Raw genomic sequence first — 17636 nt, forward strand, 5'->3', positions numbered from 1 at the left:
ACTTGTTTTGTATTGTTTGTTAATTTATTAGGTGAAGGTACAGACTAGTTAGAAAAACATCCTCTCTTCAACATTTTAAGAAATGAGTCTCTCAAAAGTTCTCTGCGTAAGTACTGTTATTTTTTGTTTTATTTTATTTTTTTTGTATTGACTTTGTTCAAGTTACCACTGTGATTGTTTAAAATGATTTATTGCTTGGTGAGAACCATTCTGCTTCCAGTTGAATGCCCAGAAAAAGTCCCATGTAAGCATGGGACTTTTTCTGGGCATTCAAAAAAATAAGGTTTAAAAATAAGCAAATGAACTTTGCTGTTGTTTAGAATAACAGAATATTTTTGATTTGGTAAACATTAATCTGAAATGACTTTTTCATGGCATATATATGAAATAGAATGATTCGCACAAACTGGAATTTTTTTTTTAAGAGATTTGTTCAGTTTTTTCGTATGAGAATTTGGGATGCTATTCCTAACTTAAACAATTTACTAATGAGGCTTGTTCAAAAAATTGTCAAGTTAAAGAAATCAGCAAAGAAGCAAGTCACTGAACTTCAACTATATCAATGATAATACCTACAATTTTAGCTTTTAGGTTATTTTTTTCAAAAGCTATGCAATCAAATTCTGGTATTTCTGACTTTAGTGGAAGCTTACCACTGTTGAACAATTCAATGGAAACCAGATTTTCATCTGATCTAAATGATAAAAACTTGTGTCTACTTTCCTAGATCAAAGATTCGAATTTAAATTTCAAAAGAATGACATGGGAAACACTAAGAATTGGATTCTACATCTACTTTCTACTAATGATAATGAAGCCGAATCAGCAGGATACATTTATTCAAGCTCAGTTGAGGTTCAAGAAGATCAAAGTAAAAGTAAAACTGTATCTCTTTTAAACCTGTTTGATGAATTAGCTTCGAATAAGCCTACAATAACAAATCAAAACTTCGAGCAGGTAAAAGCCGAGTTGAACCTGGAAACCGCAACTACAACAGAAATACAAGAATCACAATCTAAACTCAAAAGGAGTAAATCCCTTATGGTTAAGTGCACAAAAAAACTTGACCATTAATTTTACAACTACTGGACTGATGTTGAGTGAACTGGCCTCAAAATGTGCATCAACTTCATCTGTGTTGAATGAGAGGTTCTTTAGTACAGGTGTAATGTGTATAAACCTATGAGGAACAGGTTGTGTCTTAAGAATGGAGAAACTAATGTTTCTACATTACAACCTAAAAGTATTCAACTTTAAATATCGAGGAGACTATGAGAGTAGAGGAGGCAAGAATAGAAGCGGAAATAGAGTGGCAGCAGGTGCAGAACTTCTGCTTATAGTTATTCATGTAAAGAATTACAATTTGTACTTTGTTTGTAATTTCTTTTTTCTTATCTAATTGTTTCATTAAATTCATTTCAGAATTGAAAATTGTACTTTGTGTTTTGTGATTTTAGTTAATAAAGGTAAAAAGGCCACAATAGTGGGCAGACACTTAATTAAATGTTAAGTTAAATTGTCAGTTACTGTGTAAATGTGTCAATGTTATCTGATGATACCACTGCTGAGTAAACTGGTTTCAAAATGTTTTACGTGCACCATCTTCATCTGTGGCGAGTGAGAGGTTCTTTAGTACAGGTGGTAATGTGTATGAACCTATGAGAAACAGACAGTGTCCTGAGAATAGAGAAATTCTGATGTTTCTACATTACAACTTGAAAGTATTCAACTTTAAATACTGAGGAGATTGTGAGCAGAGGAGGCAGGCAACAAGAATAGAAGAGGAAATAGAGCAGCAGCAGGTGCTGAACTTCAGCTTATAGTTATTCACGTAAAGAATAACAATTTGTACTTTGTAGTTGGTTTTTAATTTCTTTTTCTTATATAATTGTTTAATTATATTCATTGAAGAATTGGAAATAGTAGTTTGTGTTTTGTAGTTTTAGTTAATAAAGACAAAAGACCATAATAAGTGGCTAAACACTTAATTAAATGCTAAGTTAAATTGGCAGTCACTATATAAATGTGTCAATGTTATCTGATGAGTTTCTTGTTAATGATGAAATGATTTAAATTTAATAGGAAAGAGAAAAGTAATTAATCAGCTGATTAATCAGTAAATTGGCTGATTACCGATAAATTGGCAAAGTTGTCGATTAGGCTGGTTACCGATTACCTGCCGGTTAATCAGTACAATCCTAGAAGAGTTAAAAAGTGTTAAAGCTTTCTTTTCAAAATTCTCGTTTCACATATTCTCAGTCAAGATTCCTCTGTCAGTGACCATGTATTCAACTCGAGCTTTGTTTCTACTCGCTAACCCATCACCAATGTCCGTTGGATAAAGGTACTCAAAATTTGTAATTAATTATATTTTCTCAGCCCCTATCATTTTACACGGAATGCTCCTAAACAGACTGTTCCTTTTCTCTCTCTCTCTCTCTCTCTCTCTCTCTCTCTCTCTCTCACACACACTCTCTTTGTGCCATATAACTTTATATCCATTTTTGTTATACTAGCAGCATGACCCGACGTTACTCGGAATTTAATGATCAATGAATGTTTCTCACTCCCATATTTTTATTGTCATTGAAATCAGTGAAATCGCCTATTTTTACATCAAATCGATTAATTGCTTGCTTTAGTTGGGGACCCATCACGGTGCACCAGGAGGAAACTTCACATGATTCTTGCAGTGACTTAGTTAACAATATATTGCACTGTAGAGAAGCTATTTGATTTTATCAAATTATTTTTCTTTATAATAGCTTGAACTAAAGTTTAAAAAGCAAACGTCAAGTATCACACTTTAATTATACTCTAAACAGAAACATTCATTTCAAACCCACTCCTGTCATATCAAAGAACCTAATGTGGATTTTATATGTCGGGCCTTTCTGCTTGTGTGATAATAAAACTTCTGAAATGCACTTGGGATGTTAGGCTGTGTAAGGTGTTAACTTTGGTCAAAATCGCCTGTTCCTTCTTTCATTGAATTATTTTGGTTATCGATACTTATCAAAGACATTCCAACAAAAAACTTATCTAACAACACTGCCAGACACGTAAAATACAATCATGTAAAATTTCAGCCGTTATTGAGTCCATAAAGAACAAACTCTTACATGCACACACGCACACAGTTCCTTTTATGTCGAGATTCTCAGTCCGACAATCCTCACTATCAAGTTTATCAAGTTGACCCCTGCTGACCTTTTATTTCCTATTATTTTCAACTATTTTAATATGCTAATGGGTTTACTCTCCCAATATATAACTCCTTGAATTTTTAAAATACATTGGATATAACAAGGAAATTTGTGGTGCATGGTGTCATAGCTGTTTAACATATTAATATTTGACAATTGATTTTTACTCTTCTCGAAAGTTCAATGTTTAAACTCCTCAGCCTGACATTCACAAGCAGCATTGAGTTGAATAAATACATAGAAGATGCTGCCAAGTTTGCTGCAAAGAATGTAAGCTCCCGCTACCAAGCTAGAAAATATTTTCAGCCGTATACTCTACCTCTACAAAGCCACCATAAGCCCCTGTAAGGTGTAGTGTTGCCGCACCAATCACTTGGACGGCGGGTGGCAGAAATGAATTTCTAACCTAATAGATTCTGTCTGCCAAGCTCCAGTCCCTGTTGCATCACTGCAGTATTCCTTCCTCTGCTTTTTTTTACAAGTATTTCCACGGAATGTGCTTTGATGAACTTGCTACACACTTTTACTCCTTCAGCGTAAATACTTCTGACAAACATTACTTGCAGGAAAATCGGATAAAGTAGGAAATAAGGACCCCAACTGACTTCACTCCTAAGAAAGAAACATAAGGACAGATTTCACTTTTTACCTCCCTTTGCATGAAACTGAATTAAAGTAAATATAGCCACATTACCCCACTCTTACACCTACCAGCTGTCTTCCAAATGTATAATTATTGGTTTAGAAGTGAATTCTGTACACACAAGAATATAAATATATGCATATATCAAACTTAATATAAATGACATTCAATATTTCCATTCTGCTAGATCTACAGCTGAGGTGCACAGGATTCGTAAATCTGAATGGGCGCATCGTTTCAGGAGCAATATACGGCACAACCACATTGACCCACCGGTTCTCGACAGATCACCGAAGTTAAGCAACGTCGAGCCTGGCCAGTACCAGGTGGGTGACCATTTGGGAAGGCAAGGTGCTGTATGTATTGCAAGGTAAATTACCAGGTTGGGAAACTGGTGTGGTCTATCGTTCCCTCGAGGGTAGATGGGCCTCTCTTAAGCTGTGGTAGGCAACCCATCTATTGATGGCATCATGATAAAAAATACTCTTGATAGCCCTAGCGAAGCATCAAGTATTCAGTTACGGACAAGATTTGAATTACACTACAAACTCGTATACTGAGTTCAATCTTGGCTGCGGCCGCATATCATCAGTCTCATGTCAGTTCTTGGCATATCAAAGGCTTTTGATAGGGTATGGCATAAAGGTCAATTTCACAAGATAGCCAGCTATGAAATTGCTGGAGATGTCCTCTCAATTATTAAATCCTTTCTCTATGATAGGCGTATGAGTAGTCGTCGATGGGCAGAAATCAGAAGCTCTGTGTATCAACACTGGCGTCCCTCAAGGTTCCATCCTGAGCCCATCTCGCTTCCTGATCTTTATCAATGATCTCCCAAATCATATTCTTAGATCTCTTCTGATTTTGAGAATGTGGTGCCATATGGGGAAAAAGGTTAATTTTAATGCATCGAAAACAAAGCTTCTCTCCTTTCATCACAATCGCTCTGACCCACATCACGGCCCAATTGAAATGAATGGCTCTCGCCTTGGGGAAGCACCATGTTTTGATAAGCTTCTGGAACAGACCTTCACTCCTGACCTGAAATGGAACACATACATCAAATCAGTTGGCAAGATCGCTGGGAAAATAGTTGCATCATTCTACTGCTCCAGTAGATATCTAACCGCCAATGCAACTCTCTATCTGTATTAAAGCCAAGTACGTCGTAAAATAGAGTACTGTAGCAACATCTGGGCATGAGCTGCTGGGCGTGGCCTATCCTACCTTGATAGAATTCAAGGACCGGATTTGAAACATACTGGGTGATGCCTTTTTCTCTACACTGCAACTTCTTTCCAACAGAAGAGACGTTTTCTCTGTTCTATCATTATTTTCATCATAACCGCATGTCTGAGCTCCAATCTTTTGCCCCTGCTTGCCAAAATTTCACAAAAAAAAAAACACTCAACTAGCTACAACCACTATAAAAAATTTCCCCACACTCTCTATTTGTGCCTAAATCTAAATGAAGATTCCATGAACAAAGCTTTTTTCTTAGAACTGCTCGTCTGCAGAACATTGTTCCATTTGCCGCCTTCCCGGCTGATTACAATATCATAGCCTTCAAGTCCAATGTAAATAAGTTCTGGTTGGACTGTCCCTTAAATAATCAAATTTTACCCAACTTACACCATTAGTGATCACTACACTATCACCTTACATTCATTAACCCTTATCCTTGAGTGGCCTTCGGGCCTTGATGTGTGGTGACTACCCTGTAAAATTTATATATATATATATATATATATATACTTGTTTATTGTTATATAAACATGTTTACATCCCGCTGCTACAAACAGCCACTTGTTTCAATCAAACAACAGATATCATCAGGCAGCGACTTGACTATTCAAATGTTCAATGAATAATGATTATTCATTGAACATTTGAATAGTCAAGTTGCTGCCTTATGATATCTATTGTTTGATTGAAACAAGTGGCTGTTTGTAGCAGTGGGATGTAAACATGTTTATATAACAATAAACAAGTATTATCAGCTCTTTTTATTGAGCACTATCTAACAACCTCGTTGAATTCACTAGTCCATTACTCCGGGTATATATATATATATATATATATATATATATATATATATATAACAAATAAATTCTATGTGACAAGTCTATAATCCAAATTTCAAGAAGTTGACCATCTTACAATTTATTCTTTTAAGTATGTTGGCATGCACAATTCTTGACAGCAGCTGTTTCGTAGCGCAGAATCATTCATTTAATTATATCAATCAATGACTCTATTTCGCTCTTAACTCTTAACTCATCAGAAGAAGCACTTATCAATTTTAAAAGAAAATAAATGCCTATGGGCAAAATACGAAATTTGGGAGAGAAGTTGCAATTATATTTTTTTTTTCTTTTAATATGCCATCTTGCACTACAAAAGCAGGTGCTGTCAAGAATTGTGCATGTCAACATACTTCAAAGAATAAATGGTAAAATGGTCAACATCTTGAGATTTGGAATATAGACTTTTTCATTTATTTGTATACAAGCTTCGGTGCCCGGCATTAAGCAAAAAAAAAATAAATAAAGTGGTAGTAGGCAGCCAGACTCGTACCCATACCACGAATGAGGAAAAAAAAAAAACGTGTCGCATTTGCCACTGCGTCCATCGCCAAACCGGAAGTGGTGAAGGTTTAAATTAAGGCTGATCAATCAGAAAGAGTCGATCACTTTTGAAAATATCGGTGAAAAAAGCGACCCCTCCTTGTAGAAAAGTGTGCCCAGTTGAGGATGAATGAATTAATGTTTTTAGCCAATTTTTCGATATTTGTCATCCAAAGGGTTGAGCTTCAAAATGATATATGAAAATCTGTCGATTCTGTCAGGCAAACATACAAACATGCATACATTTAAACAAACAGGTGAGATTTATATTATAGACTAGCAGGGGTATCCGGCATTGTCCGGGTGTGGTGAGGTGTGTTTGTGGGGGGGGGGGGGTAAATCAAAATGCGATACAAAATAAAGAATAAGCAAACGAAAAAGAAATGAACGAAAAAATGGCATAAACAACTTTAAAAAATCGGAAAAACAAAATAAACAGCGAACATGATGGAAAAAAAAATGAACGAAAAATGGCATAAATAAACTTGTTTAATATTGAAACTTTAAAAAAAAAAAAAATATCTGATATCTCGGCTCGAACGTGCAATCCTAAGATAACGACACTGCCACTATAACGACTGTTCTCTGATCGCGTGAGTGAAGTTAGTTCGTTTGTTTAATATTTAAACAAATTCAAGAAAGAACGTTTTTGCGCATGCGTGTTTAGCTAAATTGTTATGAAGGAACGATTTTTTGCTACCCCCTCCCTGTAGAAAAGTGCCCAGTTAAGTGTAAAGGAATTAATGCTTTTAACCAATTTTTCGATATTTGTCATCTGAAGGGTCGACCTTCAAAACTATACCAATTTCGTGAAAAACCGTTGCTTCTGTGGAAAGTTTTAGGTAGACATACAAACATACATACATACATACATTTAAACAGACAGGTGAGATTTATATAATAGATGCTCTGCAATTACATAAATCTTCATAAATTAAAAGTTTGGTATATGAAATATAATTGAAGAAACATATTTCCATATATATATATATATATATATATATATATATATATATATATATATATATATACGCACACACAGAGTGACCCCAAAAAGACAAAAGAGGCAATCTAGAACATATGCTGTAGAACGGAGAAAAAAAAGAAAAAAAAGGCCAAAGACCTTAGTGTTTTGATGTGATGTTTTGAATATAATAAACTAGTTATAACCAAAGTTTCATTTCATTCGGACAAAACAGTAAGAAACGGGACCTAATTAGAGCTGGGGCCCGTTTTTTATGGATCACCGTGTATGTATGTATGTAAAATGGAATAATGAGTGAGCACGACTGAGGATTGAAAATAAGTTTGTGCTAAAGTTCACTGCACATGACGGGTTTTTAATGAAATGGTCAGTGATTGATGATCCATATGTGTTGGCCAGTATGTCTGTTGCTTGGTGTGTCCCATCTCTGATTTTATTACCATTTAAAGATCTTAGAGACTGTTCATGTTCGGTCGAAAAGGCCTTCTCTCTGTAAACAGAGGGAATACCTCTTGGGTTTGAGTGTGATTAGTCTCTAGAATCTTTGAGTAATTTAACATTGCCATATTTTAATCGCTTTCTTCCCCATCCCCACCCCACACATAACGGAATGCAACGTAATTTTAATTTAAGCTGTACATATTTTCGATTCCACCTTTTTTTTTTTTTTTTTTTTATAAATCTCTTGATACAGCTTTGACAAAACGAGGGCAAAACCGTTCAGCTTACTCCCCCCCCCTTTTTATCTCTTTTTCATCCCTCTTTATTTTAAAACGCTTTTAATCATGAATTATAAAAGTCTTCTCTTCATGATTGCAATATTTAAATTCTGTACCCCACAAAGAATCATGAAACATATATATTGCCTGTCTAACCGCACTGATGAACTGTGATACAGCGAAACAATACTGTATGTGGATGACTATATCTATATATATATAAAAGTGAAAGTGTGTGTCTGTGTCTGTGTACATTTCCCTACGCAATAACTCTGTCAATTTTAAGCCTACAGATTCGAAATTTGATATACAGGTACTGAGATTTGGAAAAATCGATGTGATTGGTTTTCGGACAGAAATTTGGCAATTAAGGGGGCAATGTTCAACGATTTGACCTTTGAGAACTCTACCAAACTCCTCCGACAATTTTGGGTCTAAACATGTGAAATTTTAGAGATATAGATTCCTTGGACATGGATCTAACTTAATAACTTTGTTTGAGCCCTAAACAATAAATTTTAAGGGGTCATAATAGGTGTCAAAGTTAAAAAAAAATTGACCGTTTTTTTGTTTTGTTTTGTTTTGCTCAGCATACACCTCAAAACACCCGGGCAACGCCGGGCTGAAATGCTAGTATATATATAACCATTTGTAATGTCCTGTTTTTAAATAGAATTCTCACAAAATACCCCAATTATAAGGAGAGGGTTGATATCACCCAATTGTGTTATTCATCCTCTAATTTTGATGAAAATCTTTTGTCCAGACTGGAACGGAAGGAAGGCAGACACGCGCGCACATGCACTGCGGTACAATTATGATTATTGATTTATGGAGTTTTTTTTTGTATGTGTGTATGTGTGTGTGCATATGATTTGATTTTTCAGACCCTCCCCAACTCTTATCTGTCCACATCGAACTGGTTCTGCAGGGCTATAAACAGTTCCGGAAATTAAGCCCCCCCCCAAAAAAAAAAAAAATAAAATAAAAAATAAATGTGCCACACCTGGCTTGTTTTGAGGCAAGTTCTTTTGTTTTCCGGCCACAGTCTCGGTTTGTTGTTATCTCCTCATACTATTACGTCATGCATACATCAACGAGAGCACTCGGAGATAGTTGCCTTGTGCCAGAATGATGCAGGTAGAGTAGAGCTAGATAGTAAGTTATGAAAATACATGGCAATCAAGCTCCACAGAATTTTCTGTTTCATCCCCATAGGAAACCGTCAGGTTAGAATACATTTATATAGACAATTTTCCATGGCCATAAAACGTGGAAGATTCTGCTTAATTGCCATATATTTTCCAAACTTATTATCTAGCTCTACTCATGTATTGAGCACTGTTGAAGTCAATACCGAAGATTGATTCATAAAATATATCTCCTTATAACATTTTATGTGAATACATGAAATTATACATATATTTGTTACAATAGAAAAATGCGTGAGCAGTGAAGCTTTAAAGCAGTTCTAAATGACTAAAACTGCTACTTAACCATATATTCAAACACTACTGTGTATGAATGATATATATTTATGGGGAAATATGTTTATTCAATTATATTTCACCTTTTATTTATAAAGCTTGATGTAACTACAGAGCATAGACTTTTCGTCATTTTCTGTATATATATATATATATATATATATATATTTATATCACTATAATTAATTTTTTTATTATCTACAGATATTAGTGTTTCATCCTTTTGGGAATCATCAGTGCAAGGATTTACGATTACAGCTAGTCGGAAGATTTGAATCCGGCCACGAAGCCCTCTCTGACTCCATTAGCAAGGAACAAACCCACACGGCCAACGTTAACTGCGAGAATTACAGTTGAAATAATTATTTTTATAAATATCTAGACGGGTAGAGTGAGCTTATTATTATGGCGTCAGGATCTGTGCATGTGAGCTTAAGTGACCAACTTTAATTTCAACTTAGAGTGCTCAACAATAAGAGCCAAGTTCATAATTATTGCTAGAAACATGTTTTTTTAATAATTTATATATATATATATATATATATATATGATTGATATGTAGTTTGCTTGAAGCATTGTGTGGGATAGGTATGTAGTAGAGATTTAGAAGGCTATCACAATGCAAGGAATGAAATATAGTCATTGTTGGTAAAAGAAGACGAGAACAAGTGGCGATTTACAAATCAATAAGTACATACATATATTTCTATATATACATATATTTATTCAGTTGTATTAGGTAAAAATGTCTTACTTGTTATGTCTGCGACAATATCCATTATTAATTTTGGAAAAAAATTCCCTTTTCAAATTGTAGACGTAACAGATCGATTCAAAGCATGCTAGATGATATATACACTCCACCAACACTACGGTTTCGCTATTTACAACTCATCAGTGCGGCTAGACAAAGAGGTGCTTTGACTCGGGATCGAAACTCGATCGTTGAGTTGACAGTTTGTGCCATTTATGTCGTATATATATAAAAGAAAAATAACCATTGGAAATATCTCAACACTAACTCTCTGGATGAAAAATGGCTGGGTGAATTGTATTCAAAGAAAAAGTGGACTGTTTTTTTTCATTAAAATATCCAAAGTGAGTCGGAGGGGCAGGAGAGGTCTATAACATCTGCAGATTCCTTTTTTTTTGTAAGGTTCAGACTTTGTTATGAATAATGTTTGGAGTTTATTGCCTATGGAGAAACAACTGTAAATGTTAAAATGAAAACCAATTTTTGATACAAAATTTTCTATTTCTCAGAAAAAAGTTGTGTGTGTGTATGTGGTGGTACTAGGTTATTAAATATATTTATGGCAATTAAGCTACTCAGAGGCGTCTGCATTTCATCTTTGTAAAGAATCGTCAGGCTAAGTGCCTATATATATATATATATATATATATATATATATATATATATATATATATTAGCAAAAGTACCCGGCATTGACTGGGTTCAAAAATAGCCAACAGAAAATGGACTGTGATTTATGAAAGTATGATAGGTTATGAAAAGGAAGGGTTGTAAAGAGATAGCTTCGAATTTGGAGATATCAAAACCAAAGCAAAATATGATTAAAGTAAAAATAAAATAGAAAACCCCCATAATTTATTATACCATACCTGTTCACACTGAAACACTTATCACAATATTCTGTGAATCTATATTAAAAAACCTTGTTACACTTCGTGACATATTTCCATTCTATGGAGGTCATATATATATATATATATATATATATATATATATATATATATATATATATATATATATATATATATTAAGTAATGTGATTGATAATTTAAAATTTAAAAATCAAATTATAATTAAATTAAAAATCCGTTTCATAAGAAGGAACAATAACAAAATCAATTATCTGTACGATCGTTTCGGAAAACAATGCTTTTTATTGTGGTATACATCAAGTTATGTACAATAATTAGATATAGTTTTTTAATAAGCAAGGTCTCCTCGTCAGCAAATTTTGAAGGGTTTTTAATAAATTTAAATAAACCTAGCGGACTGTAACTGTAGAAGAAAAAATAAATGTCCCCTACAAGGCTCATGTAAAATTAAAAATGTTATCTATAGCTGCACAGTATCAAAAACTCCAAATCTACAAGAACCTATTAACAGCCATAACTCAACTACCAGATTAAATAATAACACCAACTTAAACCAATCTACCGATCAATTACTAATCAAACCACCATATAATAATCCAACAACAGACCTAACGGAAAATAATCACAATAAGCAAGAGGTAATATATTTTGGTTCCACATCTGGCCTAATAAAACATAGAATTTCAACGCACAAACATTCTTTTAAAAATAACTCTCTATCAAACCAAACTACTCTATCCAACTATATTTGGCAACTAAAAAACAGCAATATTCCTTTCAACTTAAAATGGCGAATAATTGAGACTCGCAAATCATATAAACCAGGAGATAAATTTTGTGCACTATGTACAAAAGAGACCCTAAAAATTTTCAAATATGAAGATATAAAAAATACAACCAAACTATTAAATTCAAGACAGGAGCTTATATTTACATGTAGTCATAAACGTTGGTTTAAATTTAATAAATATAAACCACCTTAAATCATTAAAAATTACTTATTAGTAAAAATAGATTACAATTATTATTTTTTTATTTTTATTTTTTTTTAATACATTAAGTGAAACTAATTATCTCCCTTACACCCTTTAAATAAATAAAGAAAATATGACAATTATCTCCCCTTAAAATATGTAATTGCACACGCAACATTCTCTATATATAAACCGTAGCGTCTTTAAATCAAAAATACGCTAACGGAAATAATTTACTGCACGAGCGCCCCCCCCTTTTTAAAATTCATCATTCAATAAGATAAAAAGCTATAGCAAACATCTAAATGAATATTTTAACCATAGTTCCTGAATTCAAAATGCGAAAAATTAAAAGGTAAATATCTCTATATATTTTTAAAGCAAATTTATTATGTAAATTCATATCTATATTTTTCTCTACTTATTTCTATCTCTAACCCATATTAATTTCCTTATAAATTTTAAATCCAGACCTTTTATTTCAATTTTTTTCAGATTCATCTGCCTTACTTTTAATGCTAGGTTTATTTATGGTGTCTTTTAAATTCAATAAAAACCCTTCAAAATTTGCTGACGAGGAGACCTTGCTTATTAAAAAACTATATGTAATTATTGTACATAACTTGATGTATACTACAATAAAAAGCATTGTTTTCCGAAACGATCGTACAGATAATTGATTTTGTTATTGTTCCTTCTTATGAAACGGATTTTTAATTTAATTATAATTTGATTTTTAAATTTTAAATTATCAATCACATTACTTAATATTGAATTAGCTCTAGGACATTTAACTATCGAGCTTATTATATATCTAAATTACAACGAGCACTTTCTATTTCCTGTATTTTAATTAAACTAGTAATTTCACTGTTACATTAAAATACACTCAGCTCTTTAGACTATTGTTCTAATCTCCTTTAAATTATATATATATATATATATAAAATCTCCGTCTTGTCACACAAAAGTTAACAAGTAAAAAAAAAAAAAAAAAAAAAACAATGGACGAATCCATTTCAAGCATTTAGAGGAATTGAGAAAGCAAATCGCAGCTTAGAAAATCCTTCCCTAAGTCTTGCATCTATTTCCATCACAATGTTGTTTTTTTCTTTTTTCCGCTTTCTGTACTGATTCATACGTTTTTTCTTTCTTTAAACTTTCCAGTTTGAGACGTCTTCTTATTTCTTTTCATAAACTTCACTGATTCAGACGTTATTTTATATGAATAGAATTTCGAATGGGTGATCAGTTTTGCATATAAAGTTTGTGTAGAATAATTTTCCCATTCTGCGCCATTGTAGCGGTTCACTTTCCATAGCATTCCTCTAAGTTTTTAACAACACATAGATCTTCCATTCTTTCATTGGCAAGTATTAAATAATCAGCTTCCACCATCTTTTCTAGGCCCATATACAACTCCCTGGACAATACTTGTAAGGACAAATAAAAGGAATGGACTCTTTACAGAATCCTACACTCCTACTTTTAAAACTGTCTTTTATTTTTGTACATGATTGTTGACATGTAATCATTTTGGATTTTCTTAATTACTTTCGATGCACTTTCATATACCTGGTGCTACCAGATCAAGCTGTCTAAAGATATTGGCCTCCTGAGACGAAATGCACCTAACATAGATGCTTTTTTTTATTTTTCTACTTCCTTTTGCAAAACTTGATTATGTTCTGCAACACCAAAAACTGAAACAACAACCCACCGTACCCCCCCCTTTCTTTTTCCCATTTCCCCTTTCTCTTTCTATCTCCCCCACTTCCTGACTGATTTCCTAAATTAAAAGGTACCAATCATAAATACTGTAACCCTTTTCCCTCTCCTGTTGCAAAGGGAACAAATACGATAAAATCCACTATAAAACAACCAAACCAAACACTACAAACTGGCGATTGAAAATACAAAAAGCTTGAAGAATAAAAACCTTCTACAAAATAACTGCATGCAACATGAACACTATTTCCAAAATAACTGGATTCGACATTAAATAGCCCAAAAAGGGTTAATATGCCGTAAAACAACCAAACCAAACTAAAAAATTTTGTATACTCAATGCGTGCATTTCATAATATAAAAAGTTTCTGATATCACGTGAATTTCTATATTTAAAAACTAGCTGTCCCAATCCGGCATTGCCCAGTAATGCATTTGTCTGCAATTTGATCTGCTTTTCTGTTTTCTGAAACCATACCATTTTTTATGTTTTCTTTTATTCTTAATTTTATTGTTATTTTTTTTTTTTCCTAAGAAAAGGAAATAATTCTATTATGAACAAATAAAGTTATCTCCCTTTTTTACCTCAAAATAAAAAGAAGTGAGTCTACAATGGGCACGAATGCAGATTGACCTTTTCTTTTTTTTTTTTTAAATGGTGGCTATTCAAAAATAAATATGATCAGATAAATTATATTATGGACTGAATAAATTTGGATTATATTTTATTATTCTTAACATGAAATAACGTTCAACAAAATACAATGGCTAGTCAGACTCAAATATTGATTTTGTAGGAATGCACCAATGACAAAAAAAAAAAAAATTAAGAATCCAACTGAATATACTTAATAAAATAAAAGATAAAACTCGTCCATGAGGATTGTCACTGAACAATTCAAGATAATTTTGTTTTTCCTTTTCAGAATGGATGAGGATGAATGCAAAGGTGCAAGTGATGTTGAGGTGGACAGTGATGACAATGATGATCAGGACACAGAACGAGAACTCGGCAATTGGCTAGGACAATTTGATACACTTAAAACGGTGAGACCTTTTGGATTTCTTTTCTTTTGTTTTTTCTTTTTTAACAGCTCGAATTTTTTTAGGTTATTTTTTTTTTTTTTTTTTTTTGTTTAATAACTTTTAAAAAAATTCCTCACTTCAACAAAATATCTTCATAGTTTTCCTCAAGTTCAAATATAAGTCTGGAACATGCTTAATTCTGTTGTTTCAGTGAAAGTGGAATATTAATTCATGTTAGTTTACAAAATGAAAATCAAAAATAAACTTTTATAAGTGGGTATTCTCCTCTTTCTCAAATATATATATATATATATATATAGTCATCCACATACAATACTGTTTCACTGTATCGCAGCTCATCAGTGCAGTTAGACAAGCAACTACCTCAAGCCACAATCGAAACTTGACTGCCCAAACGACAGTCAACGCTTCTCACCATTACGCTATATGGGTACTGCTCTAACAATGTTTTGACATCGTCCAAATACCTAAGCTCGATTTGTTTACACAAAGAGCATCACTTAATATGCTAATGGCAAATGTATATCACTTCCTAATATGCTCAACCCAAGATGGGGAGCATTAGCAGCGAGATCCGATGTTTACCAGGATTGAATGAGGATCAATGAATGTTCCACACTTCCAATATTTTGATTATCATCGAAATCGGTGAAATCGCCCATTTTTCAATCAAATCGATTGATTGCCTGCTCTAGTCAGGGATTCGCTATGGTGCACCAGCAGGAAGCTTAACACTTAGTCCCAATAAATTGCATTGTAAAGGACATACTGTTGATTTTGTCAAATAATTTTTACATAATAGCTTGAATTAGTTTAAAATGCAAAAGTCAAGTATCATAGTTCAATTGTGCTTTAAGCAAACATTCATCTCAAATGTGCTCCTGTCTTATCAAAGAACCTACTGTTCATTTTATACACCAGACCTTTTCGTTTAGGCAATAATAAAGCTCCTCAAATGCACTTGTGATGTTAGACTGTATAAGGGTGTTAACTTTGATCAAAATCAGATCGTTCCTTTTTTAATCAGATTTTTTCAATTATCGATTTTTGATACTGATTGAAGATGTTCTGATATAAAACCTATCCAAGAACACTCCCAGACGTATGAAGTACATTTGTGCGAAATTTTTTAAAAATCGGCCTAGCCGTTTTAGAGTCCATAGGGAACGAATTTAGACATGCACATACACAATGCCTTATATATATATATATATATATATATATATATATATATATATATATATTGTAAATTTTCATTCCAGTTACCACAATCCACAATCTATATATTTTTTATTAATATATAGACAAATATTTATATTTACATTTTCCATAAGTATGTTGCATTTGTTTGTGTTTTGTTTGTTTTTAACATATAACCGATGTTACCATCACACAAATCATCAGAGATGGGAAACTATTATAGCCGGTTGATGGGATAAAAGAAAGGAAAAAATTGCTTCAAGGAAGAAAAAAAAAATAGAGAATCTGTAAATTCAAAAACACTTATTAAGAAATAATATGCAAAGAAATATATCTTGACAATAAATAAAGATATCCCTTCAATAATATGCAGAAAACATTCCACGACACTATTTTGAATTTAATTCAATAGTGTGTACTAGGGATGTACCAATTAGCAAATTGGCCGATTACCGATTAATTGGCATTTGATAATCGGCCGATTAATTGGTTTTCTTAGGCCGATTTATCAGCAAATTTTGTTGTCATAAATGATACTAATATTAATTATAACCGAAGACAAGTTAACTCCCTTTTTTGCTTGCTAGTGAAAATTTATTGGAGAGACATGCATCGTCTACACCATATTATCAAATAACAGGCACGATGCGCTGTTAACATTGAGACTTTGACAACTGCACTGAATTTAAGGCAAAGAGGTGTAATGAATATTCATGGAGAGACATTCCAAGAACAAATGGCAGCAATTACGAGCCTCCAGCAAAACACCAAACAACTATAGAATCAATATTGGTCAAAAAGAAAGTTTGGGATATTAATGATCACAGGTCACGACGGATCCATTTTCTGAGAAGAGAAATGATTGCTGTTGATATTCAACCTTAATCTGTAACCTCTGATGTTGGATTTAATAGACTTGTTGAAAAACTTTGTCCAAATTACAACATTCCATTAAAAAAATACTTCCCTGCAAAATAATTTTTGATATATTTACAAAAATAAAACAAAAATTCAACAAGTGTTCGACTGAGCTTCAATCTATGCCCCCCCCTCGCCAAACTTTCACAAGAAACACTAGACTAGCTGAAAACATTATCAATAATTTTCCCCACTCTTTATCTGTGCCTAAACCTAAACATAGATTCCATGATCAAAGCTTCTTTCTTAGAACTGCACGCCTTTGGAATTGTCTTCCGTTTTCCTGCTTTCCAGCTGTCTATAATATGGTTGTCTTCAAGTCCAACGTGAACAAGTTTCTGATGAGCCGTTCCACTTAAGTTAACAAATTTACCGAACTTCCATTACTATCGATTACTATATTGTCCTTTTGACTACTCTACACTCTTTAACCCTTATCCTTGAGTGGCCTATCGGCCTTGATAAGTGGTGACGCC

The 17636-nt window shown here is 33.1% G+C and overlaps 1 protein-coding gene across 2 annotated transcripts in view; it reads left to right on the forward strand.

The window, feature by feature from the left end:
• The window catches only part of LOC145263799 (uncharacterized), a 1000930-nt gene that overhangs the window by 463682 nt on the left and 519612 nt on the right, over window positions 1-17636 (forward strand). For both annotated transcript variants that reach the window (XM_080120860.1, XM_080120861.1), the window contains exon 2: window positions 14922-15042. In XM_080120860.1, the coding sequence (XP_079976986.1) occupies window positions 14923-15042 (120 nt within the window). In that variant the 5' untranslated portion in view covers window position 14922. The remainder of the gene's footprint in view (window positions 1-14921; window positions 15043-17636) is intronic.

Source organism: Euprymna scolopes, chromosome 39 (genome assembly GCF_053919585.1).
Source record: "Euprymna scolopes isolate OS-2025 chromosome 39, ASM5391958v1, whole genome shotgun sequence".
Classification (NCBI taxonomy): Eukaryota; Metazoa; Mollusca; class Cephalopoda; order Sepiida; family Sepiolidae; genus Euprymna; species Euprymna scolopes.